We start from the raw sequence: 24,672 nt of genomic DNA on the forward strand, positions 1-24,672 counted from the left end.
TTCCCTATACCTACATTATTCCCATTGAATTGCTTAGGAATCTAGATACATCCACTGTTAAGTCTCAACTAAATGAATTCTGCCTGTGCAGTTTGAAGGATGGAGAGAGAAAAAACAATCCCAAAGCACAGATATTCAGTGCAACAAACAACATCAACAGGAGTAGACCAAAGCCAGAGAGCAGCAAGGACAAAGAATAAGAACAGAAAGAAAATCAGAGACAATACAAAATCTGGTTGTATCATATCGAGCCCGTTGCCTTTTCCATGCAGTTCAAGTAACAAATGCTGCCCATTCATTGCCTGCCTCCTCCTGTCCTACTCACGCTCAACAGCAAGCTGGCTGACTGCTCCAGGGGAGGGGTGGACCTGGGAGGAGTCACCCAGCCCACCCTCTCAACATTCAAACCTCATCGTCCTCTCTTGCCTCCCTTGTTGGCAGCTGCAGCAGCCTGGCTTTTTGTGGTGGATAGCAGCAGCTCAGTCTTTCCCCATCGCTCACGATACACACGCACGCACATGCACACTTCACAGCAGTAGTCTAGCCTTCAGGGTCAGGCAAGAAGATTTATATAGTGACTGCTGCTCCCAAAGAGATGACACTTGTCAAGTGTAAGCTACTACAGCCAAAATAACCCCTCTAATTAAAGGTCTACAAATCTAAATCCAGCCCTTGTACACCCTAACTGAATGACCACAACCTACCTGAAAGCACAGCTAGAGCGTAATGTTCACTGCTGGGCATCTCCATACTTGAAGATTGCAATAAAATTAAAAGACAAATGGGAGAAAAAATAATTACTGAGAAGGCTGAGGACTCACTAACGGTACCAAAGTCAGACTGAAATGGGGTTAAGATAGAAGAAGTTCTAGCTTCAAACCCAGTAGTGCCTGTTCCTGCTAGTAAAGGTAGCAGATATTTTCAAAAGAAGCATAATTGGTTTCATTAGAAGAAAGCGTGTTGGTGGATGCAGTTACGTAGGAAGCAGCATCTTTTTAACTCTTGAACTTGTAGCAGGTACTCAAATACAGCAGGAAAGGTGCTTCTCTCATCACTATTACAGCTACATCAAGAGTCAGAAGGCATAATACTGGAGAATTCATTAAAGCTCAGCGTGTCCCATGTTATTAATTCTCTACCTACCAAACTTTCAAACCCTACATGCCAAAAAAGTACATTCTCTCTTTACCTTCCTTGGTGATGAGCAATCCACTCACTCCTAGGCTGAAAGTGCCCATTTTATACACATGTACATAAACACACAGTTTTGCAATTTCTCTCTCCCTATAATTTTATTAACATATGGCCGTTCCTGACTCTGCAAAACTACTTTTGTCTGTATTTCTATCTGACAGTGTAAGATTGATCCTTAGCAATCTCTTTAACGCAACATAAGGAGAGACAAATAAAAGTGTATCTCCTATTTCTTCTTAGTATTTGCCCAAACCAAGAGTTTACTAAGCTCAGTGAGCCATAAAGCCAAGCAAAGACAACGCAGCTCATTTACCTTCATTGTAAACCGAGAACATTGGGCTTTGAACAGCCAAAGTTAACATCACAGCATCCATTAGGATGAGACCACATTTGGCTAACAGAACAAGAAAAGACAGCCAGAAATCCTTGACACAGTAGCCTCTGTGAGTATCACCATTGCTCTGCTGGTGACTTTGGACTTGCCTATCTTTGTCCATCAATACTCTCTACCCTGTCTTAGTCTGCTTATTCTTGAATGGAGATTAATTAGGTCACCATATGCGTGCAAGGACTGTTGCTTTAATATTTGCATTCTTTAGAACCTGGGTTACCAATTATCTTTATTATACGCCCAAAGCACAGGCTATATTGCTCCAATCCCAATTACATTTTCTGAATTCGCCTCTATGAATATAGTTCTACACCTGTAAACACTCTCATTTTCCGAACAGCAGCACATGGCACATCCCTTGCAGGTACAGAAACTCAGCAGGAGTCAGGTTCATTATGCAGGAAAGAAAAGCCCACTCCTGATGGTCCCGTTGCAAAGCGAGTGCAGATGGCTGCAGCACCAGGACCAAGGGTTCCACGCAGATAGCTCAGTCGGGATTCAGTGCAGCCTGCTGGCTACCCTGCTGCCCAGTGGTGACACCAGCCTCTGCTACTGGTTTCCTCCCTAGGTACTGGTTCCAGCAGCAGCTGGAGAGAGTTAGACTGGGTTAGACAGCACTTCGTTCTAGCTCCATAGATTCTCTCTAGCTTATGAGCATGGTGGCAGCACATAGTTCAAACAGCCCTGCAAAAAGATACCTCTTATGCCTTCTGCGTAGAAAGTTTCGGTACATATATTTGCTCACCAAAGCTTGGTTTAAAATGCATGCTCTGTCTACATATGTACTTTATTAATCAGACTTTGGCCATTAATTACTTTTGTAAACTTTCTAAGAGTACAGTAACTTCAGGATTTCAATGCCACTGAACTGTTGGTATGTGAATTGTCCTTTAAATTAATCCCCCCAAAAACTGTGTGCACTGGGGCTGACCTAGAATGCCTGAAGCTGCTGTCTGCCTACTGATAAGACTTCCAAAGAACAAGATACTATATTGTAATAAATGTGATCTTAACTATAACCTGTATTTGTTTAATTGGTGGACAGAGCTACGTGAGAAAACCCACCAGTTTGTACTTCTAGGTTCATTATAGTTCTAGGATTCTAGAGCTTTGCTGTATATATGAATTTCATTAAAAAATTTTAGGAGCCTAGTGATTGCTTCACTACACAGATGATAAAATAACATCTCCTCCACCTCCTTTAGCAAAATCAGCTGAAACTTGAGCTCCTCTCTTTGGATCTCCCATGTTTCATAAATTGAAAAGCAATTCTAGCACTTCATTTTCATAGTTAAATTCCTTTGCTAAAGACTAATTTCATGAGGCAGTTTCAAATTGTTTTCCTGCTCAACAGGAATACTTTCCATGGATATATGGGCAGGTCATGAGTAAACTTTCTACAGACATGTCATGGGTGCATTACTCTTCCACTGTCTATGTGGTCAGAAACATTTGGTGAAAGATTGATCAATAATTGAGATTAGCTTATGTTGTTTTGCCACAAACCCTCACCCAATATCATTATTCCAGCAAAACTCTTGCTATGGATGCAAATAAGCCAAACTGACAAAATTCTTTTCTGTGCCATGCGTGCAGCAAGGCAATAATGCTAGCAGAAACCTTTCTTCTCTAGGGTAGGCAAGAGCTAAGCTATGTAAGGAAAAGAGGCTTTGAGTAACTCCCTAGCTAAAGCAAAGCTGCAGCACTGGCAGCACACTAATACACCTGACAAGACTACTGATTTTAGTTCCTGTGGGCCAGGCCATTAATCCTTACTAAAAATGTGAGAACATGAGAAAGTGAAATATTAACCTCTGGAACATGCAGAGCAACATGTACTTCATTAAAGGGTCTCCCCAAATCCAGTACAGGTTTAAGTTTTAACTGGATCCATAGCTGGAAGATCATTTCCCATTCTGGTCAGACATGAAAGAAATCTCCTGAGATACTCAGCACTTACAACGCAATTCCTAGTATCTCAGACTGCAATCCAACAGAAACAGCACAAATCAGAGAATCGCCCATCAGACCTTGCTCACACTCAAAAATGAGCTGCAACACCAACTGTTTAAACAGGACTGATCTTCTTTTGAACAGTCCCCAAGCCTCAAACTCAGCTACTGAGATTGCTTGGGAGTAGGGCTGTTCTGGATTTTTCCTTCATTTCCTCCCCTGAGCTGACTCTTAAGAGAAAGTAGGGGGGCATTTTATACCCGCCAGCAACAGTTCACCTGGCAAGTTAAGGTACACTTTTGATGCAACCTATATATGACCTGTGCAATCTTCCGAAGTTTGTTTTTTACGCTCATCCCGTTGTCAACTTGACAGGCATTTATAAAGAAATCAAGGATAAAACAAGAACAACTTGGTAACTGTTACTGGTAAAGAAGAAAGTTCCCCAGAGAAACAAGGTTGCGGTAATTGCAGGAGCATGTAGTATTGTCCATTAAGAACGTCTATCAGTTGTGACTCTTACACTGTACAAAAACGTAGGTTCTCCCTGCCAGGAGGAAGAGCAACAAAAAGAGATGAAGTGATAGGGAGGGTGCCCCTCTTTTATCTATTGCTCTACCAGTGGCAGGCTGTATGATGTTGACCAAGTCACGTCACATCTGTGCCTCAGTTGCAGCATTTGAAGGAAGAGGATAATGACGTATACTCCCTTTGATGCCATATTTTAGCTGACAGTTTGAAAGAAGCCAAAATCTGAGGCTGCTTTGAAAAAGCCATGTACTGAACTCTTCAGACAAAGGGTCCTATGAGCTAATATTATTCGTCACTATGAATTATATTTGTAGTACATGTATTTACTAAGTATAGGGTCACAGTGCATCAAACTCTGCGCCACTGGATTTTCTGTGTGAGATCCCTGCCAATCACAAGAATCACCATTTAGAAAAAGAACATGATAGACATTACACAAATACACTCCACAAATCAATATTATTGATTTGTCATATCAATCTGACCGGGACATTCTGATCTGAGCTTCTCCTGGACACTCTCAGTCTGGGATATTCTACTTTCTGGGTGTTTAGGAAGTGGGGAAAGTTAAGGGAATTCACTCAAAAGAGTATTAAATAGGCCCAAGCTCAGAGACTACAGGGACTGCTAGGTAGTTTGTTCCTCTATGCCTAAACTCCTTCAGGTGAATTAATTGTAAAATGTTGACATTGTGTTACTGTACCACAGGACGCTTTCCTGTCTGCATGCTCCATCAGCATCACAAAAGCTCACCTCTCACCTTTCATATCCCGCGACTCATAGACAATGTATAGAAATCTGCATCCTCTCTCTTCTTTGCTCCCTGGCTTACAGTATGAGCACAGACTTTCCGTGTTGGAATGACTGCCTTGCATTTGGTTCACAGGAAAAATATTCCTCTTTTCTCCCATCCTTGTTAAACAATTCCCTAAAAAAGCCACTAGCAAAATCAATTGAATCAAGTGCCTTCTCCAGAGAGACTGACATCCATCATTCTGCTAAACGTTAGTGTTGGGACCACAACACCAGAAGACTGATTGACACCTAGTTTGACATAAGTGGTATTACAAATGTTCTCCTACACTCATGTGTAGGGTAAATTTCACTCTAGCCGTACTGAGTACTAGTTCCTGAGAAAAGAGGCTGGCGTGATCCATTCTTTTATGGTTACAGGATGGTGTGCACACATTAACACATAGGCAAGCAAAACAAGGGCAGCACAATGCCACTCCTTTCCTGGCAGCACAGCAGAGGTCTGGCAGGGCAACAGAAGTTCCTCTAGTAAGATAAAAACATTTGTTTGAAAACAATCCTCCTCAGAACACTGGTTTTTTTCAGTGCTTTCCAAAAGCCCAGAGGTAGATGGGCAAGGTGCTTCAGCTTCCAGACACTCAGTTCAGAGACCCTCTTGTTCACCTTGGCTTCGTGTCAAACCCCATGCTCATACCAGAAAGCAAAATATGTTCTTCACTGTGTACCACAAAGTCTTGCAGGATTCATGCCCAAGCATCCAACAAGTGTTGGCAGCCAGCGGGCAGCCTGGGAAATGTTCTACTGCCCAAATAAACAACAACATACCCCTTTGACTCTGAGTTAATATAGAAATACCAAATGCAAACCAGCCCAGGAACTAAGCTTATAAGCATTACTTGATGAGGAAACACAATCATCTTTGCCCTCCCCATCTATTGGTCTATTCAGGATTCTCTCAGCATCTTGCCTTGTATCACATTGCTCTGTTTCCAAGCATCTCCATTCCCACCTCCAAATTAAATCTTTACAGAAGTGTGTTTTTTTTCTTATTCCCCTCGTCGTGTCTCCCAAGCCACTGTGTTGTTATGCTTCTACAATAAGGGTACACAAAAACACGACAAATGTCTTGTGCTGGATGCTCTGCAAATGCACAGAGAAAATGCACAGACATTCTTGGCTCTCAACACACACAGCCTAGAACTGCAACAGTACGCTGATCCACCACTGCAGCACTAATGCAATTGGAAATTTAAGTAGCAGGAGCGATCAAAAATTTTACAGGCCTCTGGATCTGGAAGTTTAGGAATCAGCATCATCAGGGGTATTTCGGATTCTCTCAAGATTAAGAACAAGACATATTTTGAGGAGGACTCATATTCAGCCTTTGGCTGTGCTTAGTCTGCTTCTACACAGTACCACTAGCCCCTCCCTTTCTTTTTCAAATATTAAATTCAGTAAGTAATACAGACAGGAAACAGACTGGTCCAAAGACAACAGAGCAGCTGGAACAGCAGTGTTGGACCAACATGTGCAGGCAATTAATGCCATTCATGTCGTAACTTCTTCCTCCACAGTGCATCAGTGAAATTCCTCACACTGTTGCTTCCTGACTCGCCATCTCCTCTTATGCGTTCTTGGAGCTCTGTTAAATCACTGCTCTGGAAGGGGGTCTGCCACCCAAATGCTTTTGGGCTATCTGGTCTCCCTGTTAGGGAGAGGCTCTGACAACTGCAACTTCCTCTGGCTGCCCTCTCCACACTCGGGCTGGTTTTCTCTGCATCCATGTTTTAGGCCTCCTATCTGCCCTTTCAGCCTCCTCCCCAGTGTGACACTCCAACCAGAAAAACTCATCCCCAAACAGAAATCATATCATCATTACATGCAAATAGGCCGGAAAAAGACCTGGCTTACAGATAGCATCTGAGAGGTACATACAACAACTGGGCACACTCATGAACCATTTGGAAATCTGTCTCCTAGCAGTCAAATTGCAGACAGAAATGATCTAAGCTTTCACAGCTTTCTCCCATCACGGCCAGATGGTGCCTGACCCCTGCAATAATTTCTGCCATATTCCGCCCATATGCAAACCTCGCCGCTTCCATCAAGCTGTTAGTACCAATCAACATTTTTCAGAATGGAGATTTTAATAAAGCATTGATAGAAAAATGTGAAGATTTCATAAATTCTCTCACGCATATCCATTCTCTAAGGACCACCTTAGGCTCTTCTAAAGCACCTCCATCTGTACCATCTAAGTACTGCTCCAAGTAAATCTAATCTGAATGGCTGGCTCCCTAATAGAGCCTAGGAAAAATTCCGATTCCCTCCTTCCCCTAGTGATTGGAAACTGAGATCCAGTTTTCCACTCTTTGCCTACACAACTAAATTTCCCACCCAACCACTCTCATCTCCATGCCTGAACACTGGAATCTCATCCCTGAGACTCTCCAGTACATGCAAAACACAGCTGTTTGTCATTACCTTTCTTATCCTACTTCCTTCTGGCCATATGGGTGTGTCTAAAAAATATTAATGGATCCTTTTCCCTTTCCACCTTCAGGCAGTGCTTCTGCCTGTTTATCCATTCACTGACTCTTAAAGCATTGTCACTCCTTCCCTGACATTGATTAAAAACCATTTCTGCTCACTTGTCTTAGATGTGCTTCTGTACTTCCTCTTATCCCATCTCTGGATCTGGTTTCCTTCACGATAGAAAATACACCAGCTTCCCCCTGGCCTTCTTCTAGAACAATTTATCAGACTGAAGGCCCAGAAAGCCTTAGATTTTACGCAATTACCGTCTGATGTCTGTGTACTGCCCTATTTGCATATTGTGCCTTTTAAAATTTTCACGGAAAAAGTCACTTCTATTTTCCAGTCTTGCTCCCTCGTTACAGTGTCAGGTACACTGCAACATTGCCAGGATGGCTACGGAGAAATGTAAAACTAACAGTGCTACCAGACACTGGGACATCTTTAATTATGATGAAAATGGAGAAAAAAAACAACCTGAACTACAAATTCAGCAATTGGATTTATGATTTAGGTATATTACTGCTAGCAACTTAGTAGAGTTTTTTCAGTCAGAACCTTTAGCCACAAGGAAAAGAAGAGGCAGGAGGATCTACTCTGTGGTGAAAGGAAGAAACATTAACTCAGAAAATTCAAAGAAAACATGGTTACCTTCACCACAACTTATTTAGATACCACAGCAGAGGAGCCCCAAGACCCCTAGTTCCTTGCCGGGTACACACACTTACGCATTGCAGTTCCTCCTAGTCAAGGCTTAGACTCTGACTACATGAAATGTCTACCCTCTGCCAGAGCTGCCCCTCCTCCTACCACCAACCCCAGCTGAGTGGAGAAGTCCTGCCCAGCTGCAAAGGGGCAGAGAGGGTCCTTCGGCACTCTGCCCCACCGCACTTCAGCACCTGCACATAATCTCAGAGGAAATGGGAAGGCAATGCTCCAGCCGAGGAGCCCTCTCGGCTCCCACGTGAGCAGTTTGGTTGCTGCACTGTGAGGCTGATGCAGTCCAGATGAAACAAGAGAGACTAAGGGGGAAGGCTGAAAGTTTCACCCCAAAGCCTGCATCAATCCCTTTGCCTTCCTAGGAAAGTAAGACATCCTTAGAGGAAGTCTTCAATGAATGCAGAGGAGTAGGAATAGACCGTTCTGCCTTAACACCTTCAAGAGATCAGTACGGCATTTGGCATGACATTCTTCACCATTACAAAGAGCAGTGCAATCCACTCGGGATGCGCAACGTCTCTGGGAATAGGCAAGTGCATAGCTAGGACTTTGGTAGGAAAAGAGAGCTTTGCTCTACCAGAAAGCATAAATGAAAAGGAACAATATTTCCTATTACAGTCTATCCTACCGCTTTGTCTAACTTTCTTAGTTTAAAATATTTTTCTCAAAAGCTCAAGCTCCTCCAATACTGGCAGATGAGAGACTAAGCATCCTTCTTGGCCACAGAGAAAAAAAATTAAAACATAACCTATAGGGATTGATTTATGAAACACACTGCCATGCTATGAAAAGAGCCAAGTAAAGTTCCCTGTAGCCAGTTCTGGAACCAGAAACATTATAGAGATGCAAAGACTGCACTAACCCGGTTCTGCCTCTTCAAGGATCAAAGCTCGATCAAAGCCCCAGGGGTCAGGCTGATCCCCACAGGCATTCTAGCTTTCTCAAACCAGCTCAGATTTCTTTCATACCATGCTGCATTGCATTGCACAGATATACGCTGGCATTTCAGAAGTAAAACAAAGAAAACACTCAAAAGAACCATCCCCTAATTGCAGGTGGATCTCAGGTTGATCCTGCTACTTTGCCATTAGTGTTTTCATCCCTAGCAAAGGAACAAAGAGGAAACAAACGCTGGGAGGAATTTCACGAGGCCAGCTATTTTCTGCTCAACTCATCCAAAGCTCCACTTAATGAAAGCACTGCCTGCTTTGATGTCTGAGAATAACTCACTACATATGCAATGAGAACACTTCCCAGCCTATACCGGCTATCAGACCCCACTCTGTGCAGGTATCGGTGTTACGGCAGCACTTCTGGATTTTGTCAGGATTGTGACAGCTGTCTAGGGCCGCTCTTTCTCCATTAACCGCAGTTCCCCATCACCTCCACTTGCCAAGTCAGAACTGAGGAAAAGCACAATGGTCCGCTTCCTTACAAGTCCTAGTGATACCTGTGGTAACTCATCCTGCAGCCTAAGGGGTCTGGAGGAATGACAGAATGGATGTGCAAAGTGCTAGTTAGTAACATGGCTTCCCTTTTGGAATATTATATTTCTCCATTCATCCCGTTTCCAGGTGCCTCACCCAACAACCCTGCAATACACTTACATTTAGTGAACAGCGTATACTGGATTCGTCCTCAGAGGCCAGGCAAGGTACATTTAGGGCACATTTCTACAGCAGCTGAAAGCATTACTGGGCCACTACTACGAGCAGGTTGCTATTAAGCAGACTGCAGTACTCAAACCCAGCCAGCACCAGCCTGTCTTTAAGTCAAGACAGCTGCTCATACACATCTCCTGTCACTGCCTAGTCAAGTGAAGATTACAAAGCACATTCTGATTATCTGTTTTCTTCCTCTTCCTCTCATTCTTAAGTGCCTGCTTGGGTTTTCTTCTCAGGGAGCATTATGAGCCTGGGATGGCTATGTAAGCGGCTCTTCGCACATTGTGCAAGCTAATAGAATACAAATGATTATATAAATAATAAAGCTGCTGAAGATTTTCTTGTCACCGCTTTCTCTGCTCCATTGGCTTGACTTAAAGCACACATAAAAATGGCCTCTGCTAAGTGTTATGTTCATAGCATCCATAAATAAAATTAAGATCCTGATTTAAAGAGACACTAAGAAGCTGTATCTCCTCTTGATTTCAATCAAGCTGGGATGCTCAGTGCCTATGAAAATCAGGCCCAAGGCTCTATAGATGAAAACAGAAGGATTTGATTTCTGTATGACAGTTTGCATTCAGCAGGGCAGTTTCATTTCCTATGTGAGACGCTCACATGCGCTTTTCCAGCGTATGTGCATCCCCTTAACTAATCCAGAGGTCAGGCAGGAGAGCAGTTCCAGGCTCTGACAGCCATCACTCACATCAAAGGACTGGCACATAACACACAACCCCTGACACCACGAGTCGAGCATCAGTGGGACGGTAACTTGTTAGTCAGTGCAGCCACAGAACAGTATCTAGCTCAGCATCGCTGTTTCCATGACTCCTGTATGAAAACTCAGCTCTGCTTTCCCTCTGATATTATATGTTCATACAAAGAGGACGCAGCCCTCCAGGCTGCAAATAAAATTAGACCCACCTAGCCACACCCTGTGAAAAACAGTACTAGTACAGAATCAAAACATTAGGGAGAAAAAAACTTGCAAAAAACTCTTATTCCAGGCTAGCTAGGAAGCTGACTGACAGAAAACTTAAGCTTGTTTTTCAGTAAGCTTTCTATAACACATTTTGGAGGTGTCAATATATGTATCACCATTAACCACAGTGATCATCACCAATTGTATTAGAAGAGACAGGAAAGAAGACAAAAGCTGGCTGCAGGGCTTACATCCAAACAACTGCACCAAGCTTTGGACTTGGGCTGAGGATTCATCTTTCTTTTTTTTTGGTTTTGGTTTTTTTTTGTTTGGTTTGTTTTGTTTTGTTTCCCAAGGAACACCATTCTGGTTCCTGCCAGGAACTGTCAGGGAAGTCCCATCACTATTACCTCTGTGTGGATTTTCTCAAAGTTGTGGATTATCTGTGTGAGAAGGGCAGCCAGCCAGTGTGAGACAACATGGTTTCGGAAGCCAGCTAACTACTCCTGACCAATGCAGCAACTCTGCTGCAAGGACTTACCAACACAGCACACTTCAAGTCCACACACCACATTATTGCCACGTCTCCATTATATCCTCATGCTGTATTCTCCTCGCATAATTTACACATGTATTTTTTTCTACCTTCAACTTCCATTTTTCTGGTTTATTCTAACTTTGTTTCTTCCTGGAAAATTGACAACTAACAATGTTCCTAGGTGAAATCCAGAACTTCAAAAAAATATCCTAAATAAGATTCTGATTTTTTTCACCCAAAAATGATGCTTAGTAATCAAAGGTAATTTATATTTTTTTAATGATTATTGCCTCAGTACCTAGAAGATAGTAATGCTTTCTTCTGAATGGTTAACAGCTTACAGAAGAAACCTCTCCGACTACCATGGGTATTTTTTCTGTAAGCCAAGCACTAGAAGTCCGATTCTGACCATAAGTCCATGAGTTTTGCGGCTGATGCCTTCTGCCCAGCTGAATGACGAGCTTATCCTTACAGAGCTATTGTAGTATCAGCGTAAAATTCAGCATCAGGGAAAGACATTGATTGTGTAATGAAAGGCAGGAAAGAGCAATGACTTTGAGAAACCAAAAGCACAGAAACAAGGATTAATCTGAAATAGTTACCTCTTTGAGGCAGCCCATGAAGTTGTTGCTTACTGGAGAGCCAGGTAAATCAGCAGTACTGGGGCTCCCTCCCACGTAAAAGAAGTCATCGGAGCCCAGCATGGTGTAGTCCTCCTGCGTGTAGCCCGTGGTGGTGAGGATGCCATCCACAGAGATTGTCACCTGTTCAAAGGACACAATGGACAAAGAAAATCCCAGCAATGACCTTACAATCCTGAACAGAACAAGTTACGTCCCCTATATTTTTATGTCAGTTTTATTAAGGATTTTGTTGAGATTTGGTACATATTTTTTTAGTTCAGCCAAGCTCCATTTTCTGGTCTGCTTCACCCACAATGGAAATGTTCCAGCATCTGCTTCTCCCCTTTCTGGTATATCAGCACCATCAGGCTGACTCTGCAGTCTACTCATTGAGATGCTTTCCATCTATTCAGGCCAGAAAATGGAACTGTCCTTGGAAGAGATTTCTCATATTAGCTGATTTTATGATTAATTAGTATTTATTTTAATGATTACAGTTAGTTATGGCTGTTAGTAAAAAAAAAAAAACAAACCACTAATGAAGACGAGGTTGGTATTTTTTATTTTTTATGTTTCTTTTGCTCACGGCACACTGACAATCATGCATTCGGGGGGGGGAAGAGGGATCTCACTTTCAATACATTATGGATGTGCATGCCATGTACCTAGAGAGACACACACCCACCACCCACAACCAAAAAAAAAAAAAAAAAAAAAAAAAAAAAAAAAAAAAAAAGAAAAAAATTAGAAAATAACTCATAACCAAAATATAAATAGGAAATAAATGAAAAAATAAATAAAAATAAATCAACGGCACACCAACAACTGTGAGAGAAGCAAAGATGAGAAAGAAAACACAAAGCGTGCACACACTGCACTTTGACATGTCATGCCAATATATCTGGAGCCCAGAAAGATGACAGGGGAAAAGAGAGAAGAGAGAGAGAGAGGGAGGAGAGAAAGATAAAACTATTTCACATTTGCATGCAATCAAAAATAAAAATACCAAACAAACCCCGTAATAATGAAAAAAACTCAAAACCAAACAGAAATGCCCCCAAAACCTCTAACACCAAACACATGGAGGGTGAAGGGGGATGGAAGGAGAGGGAGGGAGAGGAGCAAGTGAATTTGATGTGTTTTGCTCAGATGTGTTAGTGGCTTAAAGGGAGAATGGAGGAAAATAGATCGAGGCCAGGAGAAGAGGGGCGAGTCACCAGACGTGGACATGCCATGCAGAGTGTGTACTGAAACAAACAACTGGCTGAGCTCCTGTCGGCCACGGCAGGTAGAGGTCAGAGAGAGAGAGAAAGTGAGAGAGCGAGAGGGAGGAGGAGAAGGAGGAGAGAAAGAGGAGGGAGGGAAGTGAGGGAAAATCAGGAGAAAGAGGACAACTCCGGCCAGTTTGCCTATAACAGCCGTTGCCACAACAAAAGAATGAGAGAAAAAGAGAGCCTTCACCACCACGGACTAGAGGCCCTGCAATGGTTCTGATCTAGAAACCTTCAGAGTAAAAAACCAAAAAGGGAGAAAAAAGCAAAATTAAAACCAAAGCAAAAGAGAGAAAGATAAACTCAAAAGCAAGGGACAAAGCCCCCAACAATTTATCACTGGAATAGAAAAGAACAACTAAAGAGGGAGGTGAGGAAACCAATGAAAGAAATGTCCAAACCCCATTTCCAGAAGAGTTGTGTTAGTTCCTTTTGTTGCTCATTTTTTCCATTAAAAAAGAAGGAAAGAAAAAAAAAAAAAGAGGGGGAGGAAGTGTTTTCAATGAAATTAAAATAAAATCAAAGGAAGAAGTAAGTATAAAGGAGGGGGGAAAAAGAGAGGGTAGGGGGAGGAAAAGGCAGGTAACACACGGCAAACCCAAAAAAAGAGACAATAAGAATGATATCTACCAGACAATGTAGTTTGTTTACCATAGCGTGTCCAATGCCTGAGTGCTTTGCGGAAAAGGGGGAAGAAAGGAAATTAAAAAATCGTGAACAGAACGATTGTTAATTAAAATAACTAAAAGCAAAGATGAGTCGTTAGGGTGTTAGTACATTAGTTGGTTAGTAAAAATGACACATTGCATGAATGGTCTAGTGTTAGTCTTTCAAAAGAAGGCATGGGGCACCTGAGACACACAAAGTGAGAAAGAGGACAATATGACCAGGACTCTATGGGGAACCATGCCATCTAGACTGTAAAGAAGAAGGGTGCTGCCTAGCCTTCCCACCCTGGTATTAGTCATTAACTTCAACCCTCGTATACATTATCCAAGTCTGAAGCAAAGTTAAAACAGTGCAATACTTACTCTTCAAATGCCCATCAAGGTGCTTCCCTCAAACAAGAACCTTACCCTCAGTGATGTACACGCACAGTACACAGTTCGTGCCTTCAGCACAAGCCCAACCATGACTCCCTTCTACCCACCACCACCTCCCTGAAGTGTTGCAGAGTATCACAAGCAGGCCAATATTTCCTGTGGCTGGAGGATATAGATGAAGATGAGTCCAAGACTCTGAGTCTTCCTTCCAAGTTTCCCAATCTGCAGGTTTCTTTACAGCAGGTGAGTCTGTGACTTTCAGGAGAAGCACAAAAATGCCTGTGCTCAGCTGTTTGCCTGTAGCTCACTTCTGTCATCCGAGAGTATAGGAGTTGAACCTATCCTACTGTAGGAAGAAATGCCTCGGGGAATTATTGTAGGAAGAATTGTGTCACTTGTGTCAAGGTTGAAGATAGAAGACTGACAAGATTTAGTGTCTCTCCTGTTATACTGCATCTATTTTATGGAGGAGCTAGGAGAATTCACCAGTCAGTTCACTTAGCTGGGTTTAGCAGAACTTTGCAGATGCTTTGCTAATCCCTGTCAAGGCATGCAGATGCCAACTGTTGGAACCTACACATTGTTTCTTGTTCACTTTTTAGCAGCTGGGGAACTCAAGATCTTTATAGCAGATTTTGCATGGTGACTAGCTTCAGTGTTAATAGGAAAGTGCAGCCCATGGAGGCTCCAAGTCCTTGTTTCAGCATGACTGAAGTTGGCAAGAACTATCCTAAAATACACAAGCAAGATCTATGCTGCCTCATATAAAAACTATCAGCTTGCAAATTTCAGAGAGCTGCGCACTGACTAAGGCAATCAGCTCGCGAAAACTTCGTGGCATTGAACATGACGCCCCAAGTCTATTTTATTTCTCTGTGGGAATGAAATAATAATATTTGGTACTTGGGTATAACAAGCAGAAACTCCTGAATTCTTTGTCAAGGAAGTCTCACTCTCAGTGATATGTTGCATTAGTAAATCCATTTTTACAAATGAGAGAGTTGGAGTACGGGACAGGGCGGGAAAAGCATGCTAAAAATGAGACAGTGTCAGCAGCAGACCTGAAGTCAGACACTGGAAGTCTGACCTTCAGTCTCTTCTCCTCCTCCCACCTGCCCCAAACATGCTCTGAAAGCTTTGGTAAAATATAGCCATGATCCTATTTCTAGTAAAGGTTTCTCACAAGGCAGAAAGAGGGCTTAGCTTTAACTGAAATAATAAGATAAATAAACAAAGAGATTTGCTTTGACATTAACAATCACTACTCAAGGGAATCTGTGGGTTCACTTGGTTTGTCTCTAAGGAGATTAACTGCTGTGATAGTCATTTGATCTAAAAAAACTCAGCACTTAGTACTTTCCTAGCTTAGCTACAAAACATTTAACAATTCCAAAAAGTACTGGGCAAAAGTCCAGCTATTTAAAGTTCTGCTCTAATTCAAGGAACAACCAAAAAATTATGCAAATCCTCCTCCCCCTTCTCCCAACCCCCAAAAGAGCAGAGGAACAGACTCGATGGCATTCTGAAGCTGCTGATAGCCCATTTACCTGGAGTTGTTTTAGCTTTGGATTGTATTCCTGGAATTTCTTTTTTTTTTTTTTTTTAAAGTTCATTTTAAAGAGAAATATATTTATCTCCAGTGCAATGATGTTTTCAATCAATTAGGAGGTGGCTACTGACTTCCTTACAAAGCTTCAATATTCAGGGACAATGGGTTTGGGAGGGGTTTTTTGTTTGATTTTGGGGTGGGTTTTCAGAGGAAACGTGAGCACAGCTGGAAACAAGAATTACAACGTGACCTATATTAGGATGCAACTTTACAGGTGAATTTACATCAGGAAAGATGCAGAGTAGATAATCTCTTACACACAAAATTATCTAGGATATACAAGATTATATTGGATATAATAAAGGACAAAATGTATAATTTTATAAATGATAGGACCTTTGTCCTTTATTACATCATCTACATGAAGATATCAAAGGACTTCATAGGTTCATAGCCTGTCTGAAAAATGGTTAAGTATTTTACAGATAAAGTCTCTCTTGTGTACACACAGACAAAGCCAGGAGACATAAAGCTGCTGGAAGCTGCTATTAGAATGGAGAAACCCAAAACTTCTTCATCCTATGCTTTATTTAGAATGGTGTTTTCATCTGTTGTTGTTGTTGTTGCTGTTAAATGAAGCATTTATAAGGTCAAGATATAGAGGGACCATTCTTAGCTGTGTCCTGAAAAATGTCCACAGCAGGTATTAATTAGTTATCAGTCATTCAAGTTTTCAGTCTTTTCCAAACTCTTTATCCTGAAGATTGAAGGGTTTTAAGACTTCTTCATCCCTAGTAATATCAATTAAAAGTAAGAATGCATGGGACCTGACAGGAAGGCTGCAGCATTCAAGGTTTCTCCTTATTAAAAACTGTGGTTAAACTTGCCAATAATTTTTGGATGACAACTTTCAGGACTAGCAGGATTGCTTCTTCTCAAGGCCTCATCAATTCCAATTTCTGGGCAGTTTTAGGTCCTGTTTCAATGTCTTAATTTTGAGACTGAACTTGATCAGAAGTTAAAATGGAAGTATCCAGGGAAAAGATGACTCAAAAAAATTCCAGCCTTATTGATATTTACTGGCTGAACTGTATTCTGTCACGCCTATCTATAGAATTGAACCCCAAATCACTCTGCTATTTATTTTTAATTTAAGACTGGCCTTTCTTTGGAAAGAGCACAGCCATCTTATTTAAACATCCTGTCTCTTGCCCAGTCAGGTTGGACCCTTTAATAATTCAGGATCACATGAAAACATCCATAGTGAATAGATCAGGAGGATTAAAAATTTGCAGTGCTGCTTAACTGGCAAGGGACTCGCCTGCTTTCTAATAATCACCAAAGCACTGCCCTGGTATAATCAAAGATGAAGAGGCATAGACATATTTCCATTTAACCATGGACACAGAAAATAAATTTTAAAATCACTACCTGAAAGATTAGGAAAGAAAGCAAAAGCTTCGCATCCACAGTTTTGTCTGCGACCCTTCCTCATTTTCTGCTTCTTCAAGATCCAAACCAATCCTGGCATGAAGCAAGGATGCATTTTCCTTCAGGCACATTTTCCCATTGAAAACCAATTTCCAACAAAAATAAAAAGCATGATTAACTAAACTAACCAGTAAGCTATACTAAGATATTCAGAGACCAACCATTCTGATACCATCTACAAATAAAAACCACATCCAATAAAGCCATCTATTCTGACCCTTCCAGACTGATAAACCTCAACCAGTTGGTGCATATCCCTCTACTGGACTGATGGGAACATTTGAATGAAATAGGATCATTAAGACTCATCCACTGCATAAGAAATTCAATTTACATCTGCATATAAACTACTGAAAATAGACTCATGTTGCCATAAGTAAGAACCCTGCAGTCTCATGAAAGATTGATGGCAGATTTGGCATCAAAGACCCAGAGATCCTGAGCATGTAGAGATACAGGGATTCACACAGGAAAGACAAATAAATATCTTCAGCCTCAACCCCAAATATTTAAAAGAAAGATGTGAAATTCCCATAACAGATAAATTATCCACTGACATCTACTAGTAAAGACGGTTTCTGATCCCTGGCACAAATTATCCTATATTCAAAGATACTTTTTATATTAACTACTGTAGAACATTACCACGAAAGTTGTTTTCTCAGCAAATGACACTGTATAAACTTAAATAAAACTATTAAAGGCTGTGTTAATATTCACATTAATGAGCAAATAAACAGATCACACTGTTTTCACAAATTGATTTTAAAATCTCAGTTTACAAGCTATTTCTGCTGCCTCTACCAATGAGGAAGACACCAAATAGCTCCTATTCACAGTGTAAACCTCATTTATTGTGCAGTGGATGGGCCTTAGCAACTTGATATATTCACCAGCTTTCAGAGCAAGGCTATTTAATTTTATCTTATCTATTTATGTCTGAAATTATATTTCACGAGGAAGGCTCCAGGATTTTATAACTAGCCTACTATCAAATACGTCACCTGATAAAGTTGTCTGCTTAGAAAAGCAGCATGCAGATGTGCAAAATTACAGTGGTAAAATCAGAAAAAGTTTTCCAAAGTGGAATTGTAGGGTGCTGCATTGATCTGGGTTTGCTTGGCTTTTTTGATCCTTCCACTTTTCCAGTCCTCACAGCCAACAGAAGAGTCTCATAGGCAGAGACACAAGAAATAAAGTAGAATCTCATTATAGAAAGAAAGCGGGGGGAAAAAAATCAAAAAAAAAAAAGAAAAAAAAAGAACAGAGAATCAAGAAGACTCAGAAAGACTCCAGCCAATTAATTCCAAAGCTATTAAGTTAAAATAATTACACACATACCCACCAGCCTGCATACCTGCACACTCACATGCACACACAAAAGAAAAAGGAAAGGAAAAACAAAAGACTTCCAGAATTAGAATTATGACATCATGGCAATGGTTAAACCAATTAACAAAACTGAAAGAAAAAGGAAAGAGGTGTAGAGCATTGGCTGTTGGAAAAGACACTGTTCCCACAGTAATTAAATGCAACAAGAATATTACTGATAAGATTGAATCATAATTAAGGAAACAATAAAATGAAAAAGGGAGAACAAAAAAGAGAAAAGGAAAAGGAAGATGAAAGTAAAGTTATGTCACAAATTTTTATTATTAAATCAAACTGGAAAAAAACAGAAAATTAATAAAGTGGAAATGAAGATATCGCAACAGGGATAAATTCCCATCAACTAATGTTTTTTCACTCTCCTTTAGATACCAGGATCCAGAAAAGGTGGAGAAACTCTAGCGATTCCACTGAGCATCCCATTTCTCCATTACTCTCTCCCAACTGCCCATCCTCATAAAACAGAACAACATTTTCCCCAGTATTTTCTCCCCTTCACCATTACCTGCCGCAGGTTGCGTGTCACCTTAACGTCATGCCATGCGTTGTCATTGAACTTGCCATTGACCGGCTCCACAATGGCCTCGAAGGCCCCAGACCCCAGGTTAATGACCAACGAGACCGCACCATCTTTCAGGGCCAGGTTGACATAATCAGCTGACTTGCCGGTGTGCAGAATGAGCCCGTTGCGTTGCCATGTCTTGAAGGAGAGAGTGATCTCATCACTGCTGCTCTGGATGGGGTTTTGCGACAGGTCATAGCAAAGGTATTCAGAACCACGGAAAGTGGCCGTGTTCTCATCTCGTGCTGGAAAAAAAAGGGAAACAAAAGAACTATTCAGCAGTCAGCCAAGAAGAGATTTAAGGTTGTCATGAAGTTTCTAAGCAATCCCACAGCACTGTTAACGCTCTATACAACTATGTTGCATGGCATGCCAATGACTGTACAGGTCCTCTTGTAATATGGCTTTCAAGAGAATTAACTGCAGGATCCTCTGTAATGAAGAATTTCAGCACTGTGTTTTCAGTTTCACTGCAGCACTGTCACCATAGGGACCGTTCAAAAGTCTGCAGTGGAGTCTGGGAAAAGTACATTTAAAGACACTGCTATAACATACTTCATAACCTTTTGGGGAGAACAATGGAAAACTACTACTCACAACATGACCATCACATATGCATTGTTCCAGAAGAAGCCAATGTTTCTCAAAGATTAGTATTTAGATTCATCGCTAATGTTGTCTGAACTTAACCCATCTGCCAGGCAACCTAAAACAGGCATCAGAATATAATCCTGACAGAGCTGCCCCTTTCTTTCAACTGAAGGAGAGTCCAAGCAGACAAGAGAGCCACGTGAAGCATCCTATAGTTTCCTCCTCTGAGAGCATGAGAGAAGCCCATATAAAATATTTTGTCCACAGCCTTAAGTAATGATGTTGCTGGTAAACACATCACAGAACTTGCCTGTTTGATCACCTTATCCAGAAAATCTGTACCAGACAAGCATACCGTTTTCATACAGCAAAAAGAAGCATGGGGGAATTATTCACAGCATGTGACATGAAATATTTTCTCATTAAGAAAAAAAAAAAAATCTCTTATGTATAGTAAGGAAAACCACTGAACTAATTTCTTAGCAACTGGAGGCAGAATTTGAATACCATAAAAATCCTTCATGTGAGCTAGAAGTCTGCTTCCCAGAGCCTGGGCTTCCACAGTCACCCAGAGCCAGCTCTGCTGCCGTATTGCACTGATATGACTCCAGCCAGCTGTGTATCCTGGTTTTGCACAGTGGAAGAGATACAGGACGGTGATAGTAAAGCTTGCAGTAGGCCTGTCTGTAGCCCACTCCTACCAGTGCCATCTGGGGGAAACTGGTACTTACAATGGAGTCTGCACAGATCCCCCCCCACTCCGTATTGCAATACCATCCGACTCCCAGCTGTAAAAGGGAGCCTGAGCATGAGTAACTAGATGGTACAAGCAGTCAAGCTATCATTGCTTACAACCCGCTGCATAAGGCAAGTGATGGTGCTATTGCCATTGACATTAATAGCATTTTTCTACTTCATTTTGTCTCATTTAGTAATCCTAATACAGATTAGCCAGAATTTATTAGTACAAGACTGAAGGGAAAATACTTCTTGTCATAGCTGTTCTTGAAAAATAACTACATGGTAAAATCTGTGCCCTCACAGCATGAAACAGCGGTGACAAAACAGCACAGTGTCGCAACACGAACATTTATCATCCTCAAGTGATAGGTCTGCTTTAAGCAGAGACTTTTGCAGTTTGATTGAGGGTATCACAGAATGAACTCATTAAAAAAATCTGGGCACTTTGAAGGCAGCAATAATGTGTGCTTGTACTTATGTAAGCAAACCATGCGTCTATACACCCCTGCAAGCAAACAGTAAGACAAATTACTCCATGCAAAAGTACAGGTTGGGAGCCAACTGGCTCAGAAGCAGCTTTACAGAGGACCCGAGGGTCCCAGTGGACAAGTTGAGCACAAGTCAGCAGTGCCTGCCCTTTCAGCAAAAGCCAGCCGCATCCTGGGCTATATCAGCAAGAATGCAGCCAGCAAGCCAAGGGAAGCGATTCTTCCCCTAATGGACACTTGTGAGATGACATCTGGAGTACTCTGTCCAGTATTGAGCTCCTCTGTATAAAAATGGCATCAACATACTAGGCTGAGTCCAGCAAACAGCTACCACAACACTCAAGGTGCTGAAGTAGGTGACGTGCATGGAGAGGCTGAGAGAGCTGGTTTGTTCTGCCTCAAGGAGACACAACTCAAGGAAAATCTTATTGCTCTCTGCAATGACTTAATGGGAGAGCACAGAGAAGATGGGGCCAAATTCTTCTCAGAGGTCTGCAGAATAAGGATGAGACAACAGACATAGCTAGAATACAAGAAATTCTCATTCTATATGAAAAAATGTTTCATCTTGGGGGTAGTCAAACACTAGGAAGGGCCTAGAGACTGTGAAATCTCTGTGCTTAGAAATACTAAAAACTTGACTATGCACAGCCCTGAGCTGCCTGCTCTAACTGGACCTGCTCTGAGCTAGTGGTTGGACTACACAGCCTCTGGAGTTCCCTTCCAAATTACTTGGTTCTGTGATTCTATTCCGAATACATTTAATAACCACCAAGGAGTGCATATGCTTGTGTCAGTGTTCAACCAGCCTAAGCACAGAGGGCTGGTATTGATTGCAGTCCTGGAAGTCAGAGCCGAGCGCTTAACAACCCTCTGCACGATGATAATTCCCCTGCCTAGTCGCTCCTGATCCATCAGAAGGGAACGTGTTACAATCAAGTGGGACACATGCTCTATGTACCTGTGGGTAATTCCCATCAAATAGTCAGCATCTGAGGGCAGGAGTCAAACGCAATCGTTATGACTGAGCCTTTTTCCCACAGCCATAGATGTGCAAAGCACTGAACACGCATTTGACATCTTTGGGAAGGGAGGCGTGAGGGGTTGATTGTTCACTCAGTACAAGACATATTAATAGGGCTCAATTACGCTTTCTCAACCACTTAGACAAAATCTTACCGGTCTACTCAGTACAAAGAAGGCAGAAAGTAGATCAGAAATCTAAACGGTAATTTAAGGCAACTATTGCAGACTCATCAAAATAGAGCAGAGACAATTCAGAGAGAGATTACTCTTAGTTGTACCACCGGTTTTAATATAAGGTGCTATCAACCCACCCCTGCATGCAACTATGTCATCTGCCTGTTTCTTCCAGTCATCTGCTGCTGACCCTTGTCACAGATGGGATTCTAGGCCTGATCCATCTTTGTATCCTTCCTGTTCTTGGGAAAACGTCATCTATTTCTGTTTCATATGTTGTTACAGGGTTTTTTCCTTTCTCCTGTGGCTGCTCTAGATAGACACTCAAATTCATAGATCACCACACACTAAAATCTCTCTGGGGTTCACTGGCCAATCCAAATCCACACCAGTCCCCTCCATGTCTCATAAGCATGACTCCCAAGGTCAACATACTCTCTAAAAGTGTATTCTGCAAATCACCAATTCCTTAACAGTTTACCAGTGGCCATATGGAGGACTGGTTTACTAGTCTCATGAAAGGCTTTAGTGCACAGATTAGGTTCCAATCACCGAAGACCTTAACCGTGCAATCCTCCAAGCTACAACACGGTAGCATGGGTCAGGCCACATGAAAGGCTTTTTACCAAGCACGGCCTTTCCACACTGTCCTGCCTGTTAGGATGCTCTGATCTATGTGATGGCTATGACCAAAAAACACAGGAGAATTACCAGAGAGCATGGAGGGGGGAAAAGGGATACAGGTTCTTTCCACAATGTATGACGAGAAGAAGCCCTGAGTAGGCTGCAGGTCTCAACAGCATTTCCATATCCTTTCAGGCACAGTCTGGTGATGTCTGGAAGACCAGAGAGTGGTGAACCGCTTGTTATATGTTAGTTTGCAACCCTTGTGCTGAACGTTTCTGAAGGCTCCACAAATTGCACTGTGATATTTATGGCTTCTATATTCTTTAAGCAGCAGTAGTGTAGAATCATAGAATCATAGAATGTTTAGGGTTGGAAGGGACCACTAGTGGTCATCTAGTCCAACCCCCCTGCAGTGAGCAGGGACACTGCTAACTAGATCAGATTGCTCAGAGCCCCATCCAACCTGGCCTTGAATGTTTCCAGGGATGGGGCCTCCACTACCTCTCTGGGCAACCTGTTCCAGTGTTTTACCACCCTCATTGTAAAAAATTTCTTCCTTACCTCTAGCCTGAACCTACCCTGTTCTAGTTTAAAACCATTTCCCCTTGTCCTAACACAGCTGGCCCTACTAAAAAGACGTTCCCCATCTTTCCTATAGGCCCCCTTTAGGTACTGGAAGGCCGCAATCAGGTCTCCCCGTAGCCTCCTTTTCTCCAGACTGAACAAGCCCAACTCTCTCAGCCTGTCCTCATAGGAGAGGTGCTCCAGCCCTCGGATCATTTTTGTAGCCCTCCTCTGGACCCGTTCCAACAGTTCCATGTCCTTCTTGTGCTGAGGGCTCCAGAGCTGGACGCAGTACTCCAGGTGAGGTCTCACCAGAGCTGAGTCCTCAGTTTATGTTACATGGAGCAATAGATCAAACCCTGGTTTTGCTGGGATGTGAAACCCTGTGATATTAACTTGAATTGATGATCTAGCTGTTGAAGTGTGACAATGCAACTGCGTAAAATAACATTTACTTAAAACAGCATTTAGAATACATTTGCAAACTCGATTTATACGTGATATTCAAGATTTAATTTTTAACTCAGTTAATACTATACAGATTTACAAAAAACAGAACCTGAAAGCAATTAAGTCTTTCACTTCACTTGTTAATATTAATCTAAACCCATTATTTATTTTCTAATACATATTCACATAACTAAATTCTCTGTAACAGCTGGGATTTGTAGAGACCCCAGACCTGCACAAAACTCCACATTCAGACTTAAAACCTTGACATATTCAAAGCCCCACAGAAATCTCCAGAGTAGAACAAAACCCAGGATCTTCAAACTAATCAACACAGACGTTTTCCTTGAATGAATGGAGTCTCCCATCACTTTAAGAAGTGAGAAAATGTTATCCTTTTCTGACTAATCACTAACAGGCACAGTTAGCACATTAAGCCATTACCATCACCACCCCACTGCAAAACCAAGTTTGCAAGTCTCAGTTCTATACCTGTTCAAATCCTCAAATCAGGTATCAGTACATACTGCAAGCTGATAGCAAGAAGACAACCAAAAGCATGGCCAAGAACTACCTAAGCCAAGCTCCTGGCTCTTCTCATCCCTGCAGAAACTCCAGAGCTTGCTGAGTCTCAGGTTCCCAGGAGAGGTAAAGACTGGGGATCTTTCCATATTGTGTATTGCTATACTGCCTTGCTCAGGAGAGCCAGATGGTAATTTTAACCTCAGTTTTTATGTGCAAAGCTGTTGCTAGGTGTTCCTGTCAAAGCTCTTTCTAGAAAGGACTCCTCAAATATTCAGAATTCACAGCATCACTAGGAAGTAGAGAAACCTTGGCATTTTGATTTATGTATGAGGAAACCAATGCACAGACATTTTAATA

The 24,672-nt window shown here is 41.9% G+C and overlaps 1 protein-coding gene across 5 annotated transcripts in view; it reads right to left on the minus strand.

Moving 5' to 3' along the window:
• The window catches only part of NRXN3 (neurexin 3), a 982,535-nt gene that overhangs the window by 738,077 nt on the left and 219,786 nt on the right, over positions 1-24,672 (minus strand). For 3 of the 5 annotated variants that reach the window (XM_035901997.1, XM_035901996.1, XM_035901998.1), the window contains 2 exons: positions 19,073-19,374; positions 11,804-11,965 (listed from right to left, as the gene is read on the minus strand). In XM_035901997.1, the coding sequence (XP_035757890.1) occupies positions 11,804-11,965; positions 19,073-19,374 (464 nt within the window). Of the gene's footprint in view, positions 1-11,803; positions 11,966-13,725; positions 13,771-19,072; positions 19,375-24,672 lie in introns of those variants that run through there. The other 2 variants (XM_009646640.2, XM_009646641.2) reach the window with 2 other exon arrangements.

Source organism: Egretta garzetta, unplaced genomic scaffold (assembly GCF_000687185.1).
Source record: "Egretta garzetta isolate BGI_Z169 unplaced genomic scaffold, ASM68718v1 scaffold79, whole genome shotgun sequence".
NCBI classification, from domain to species: Eukaryota; Metazoa; Chordata; class Aves; order Pelecaniformes; family Ardeidae; genus Egretta; species Egretta garzetta.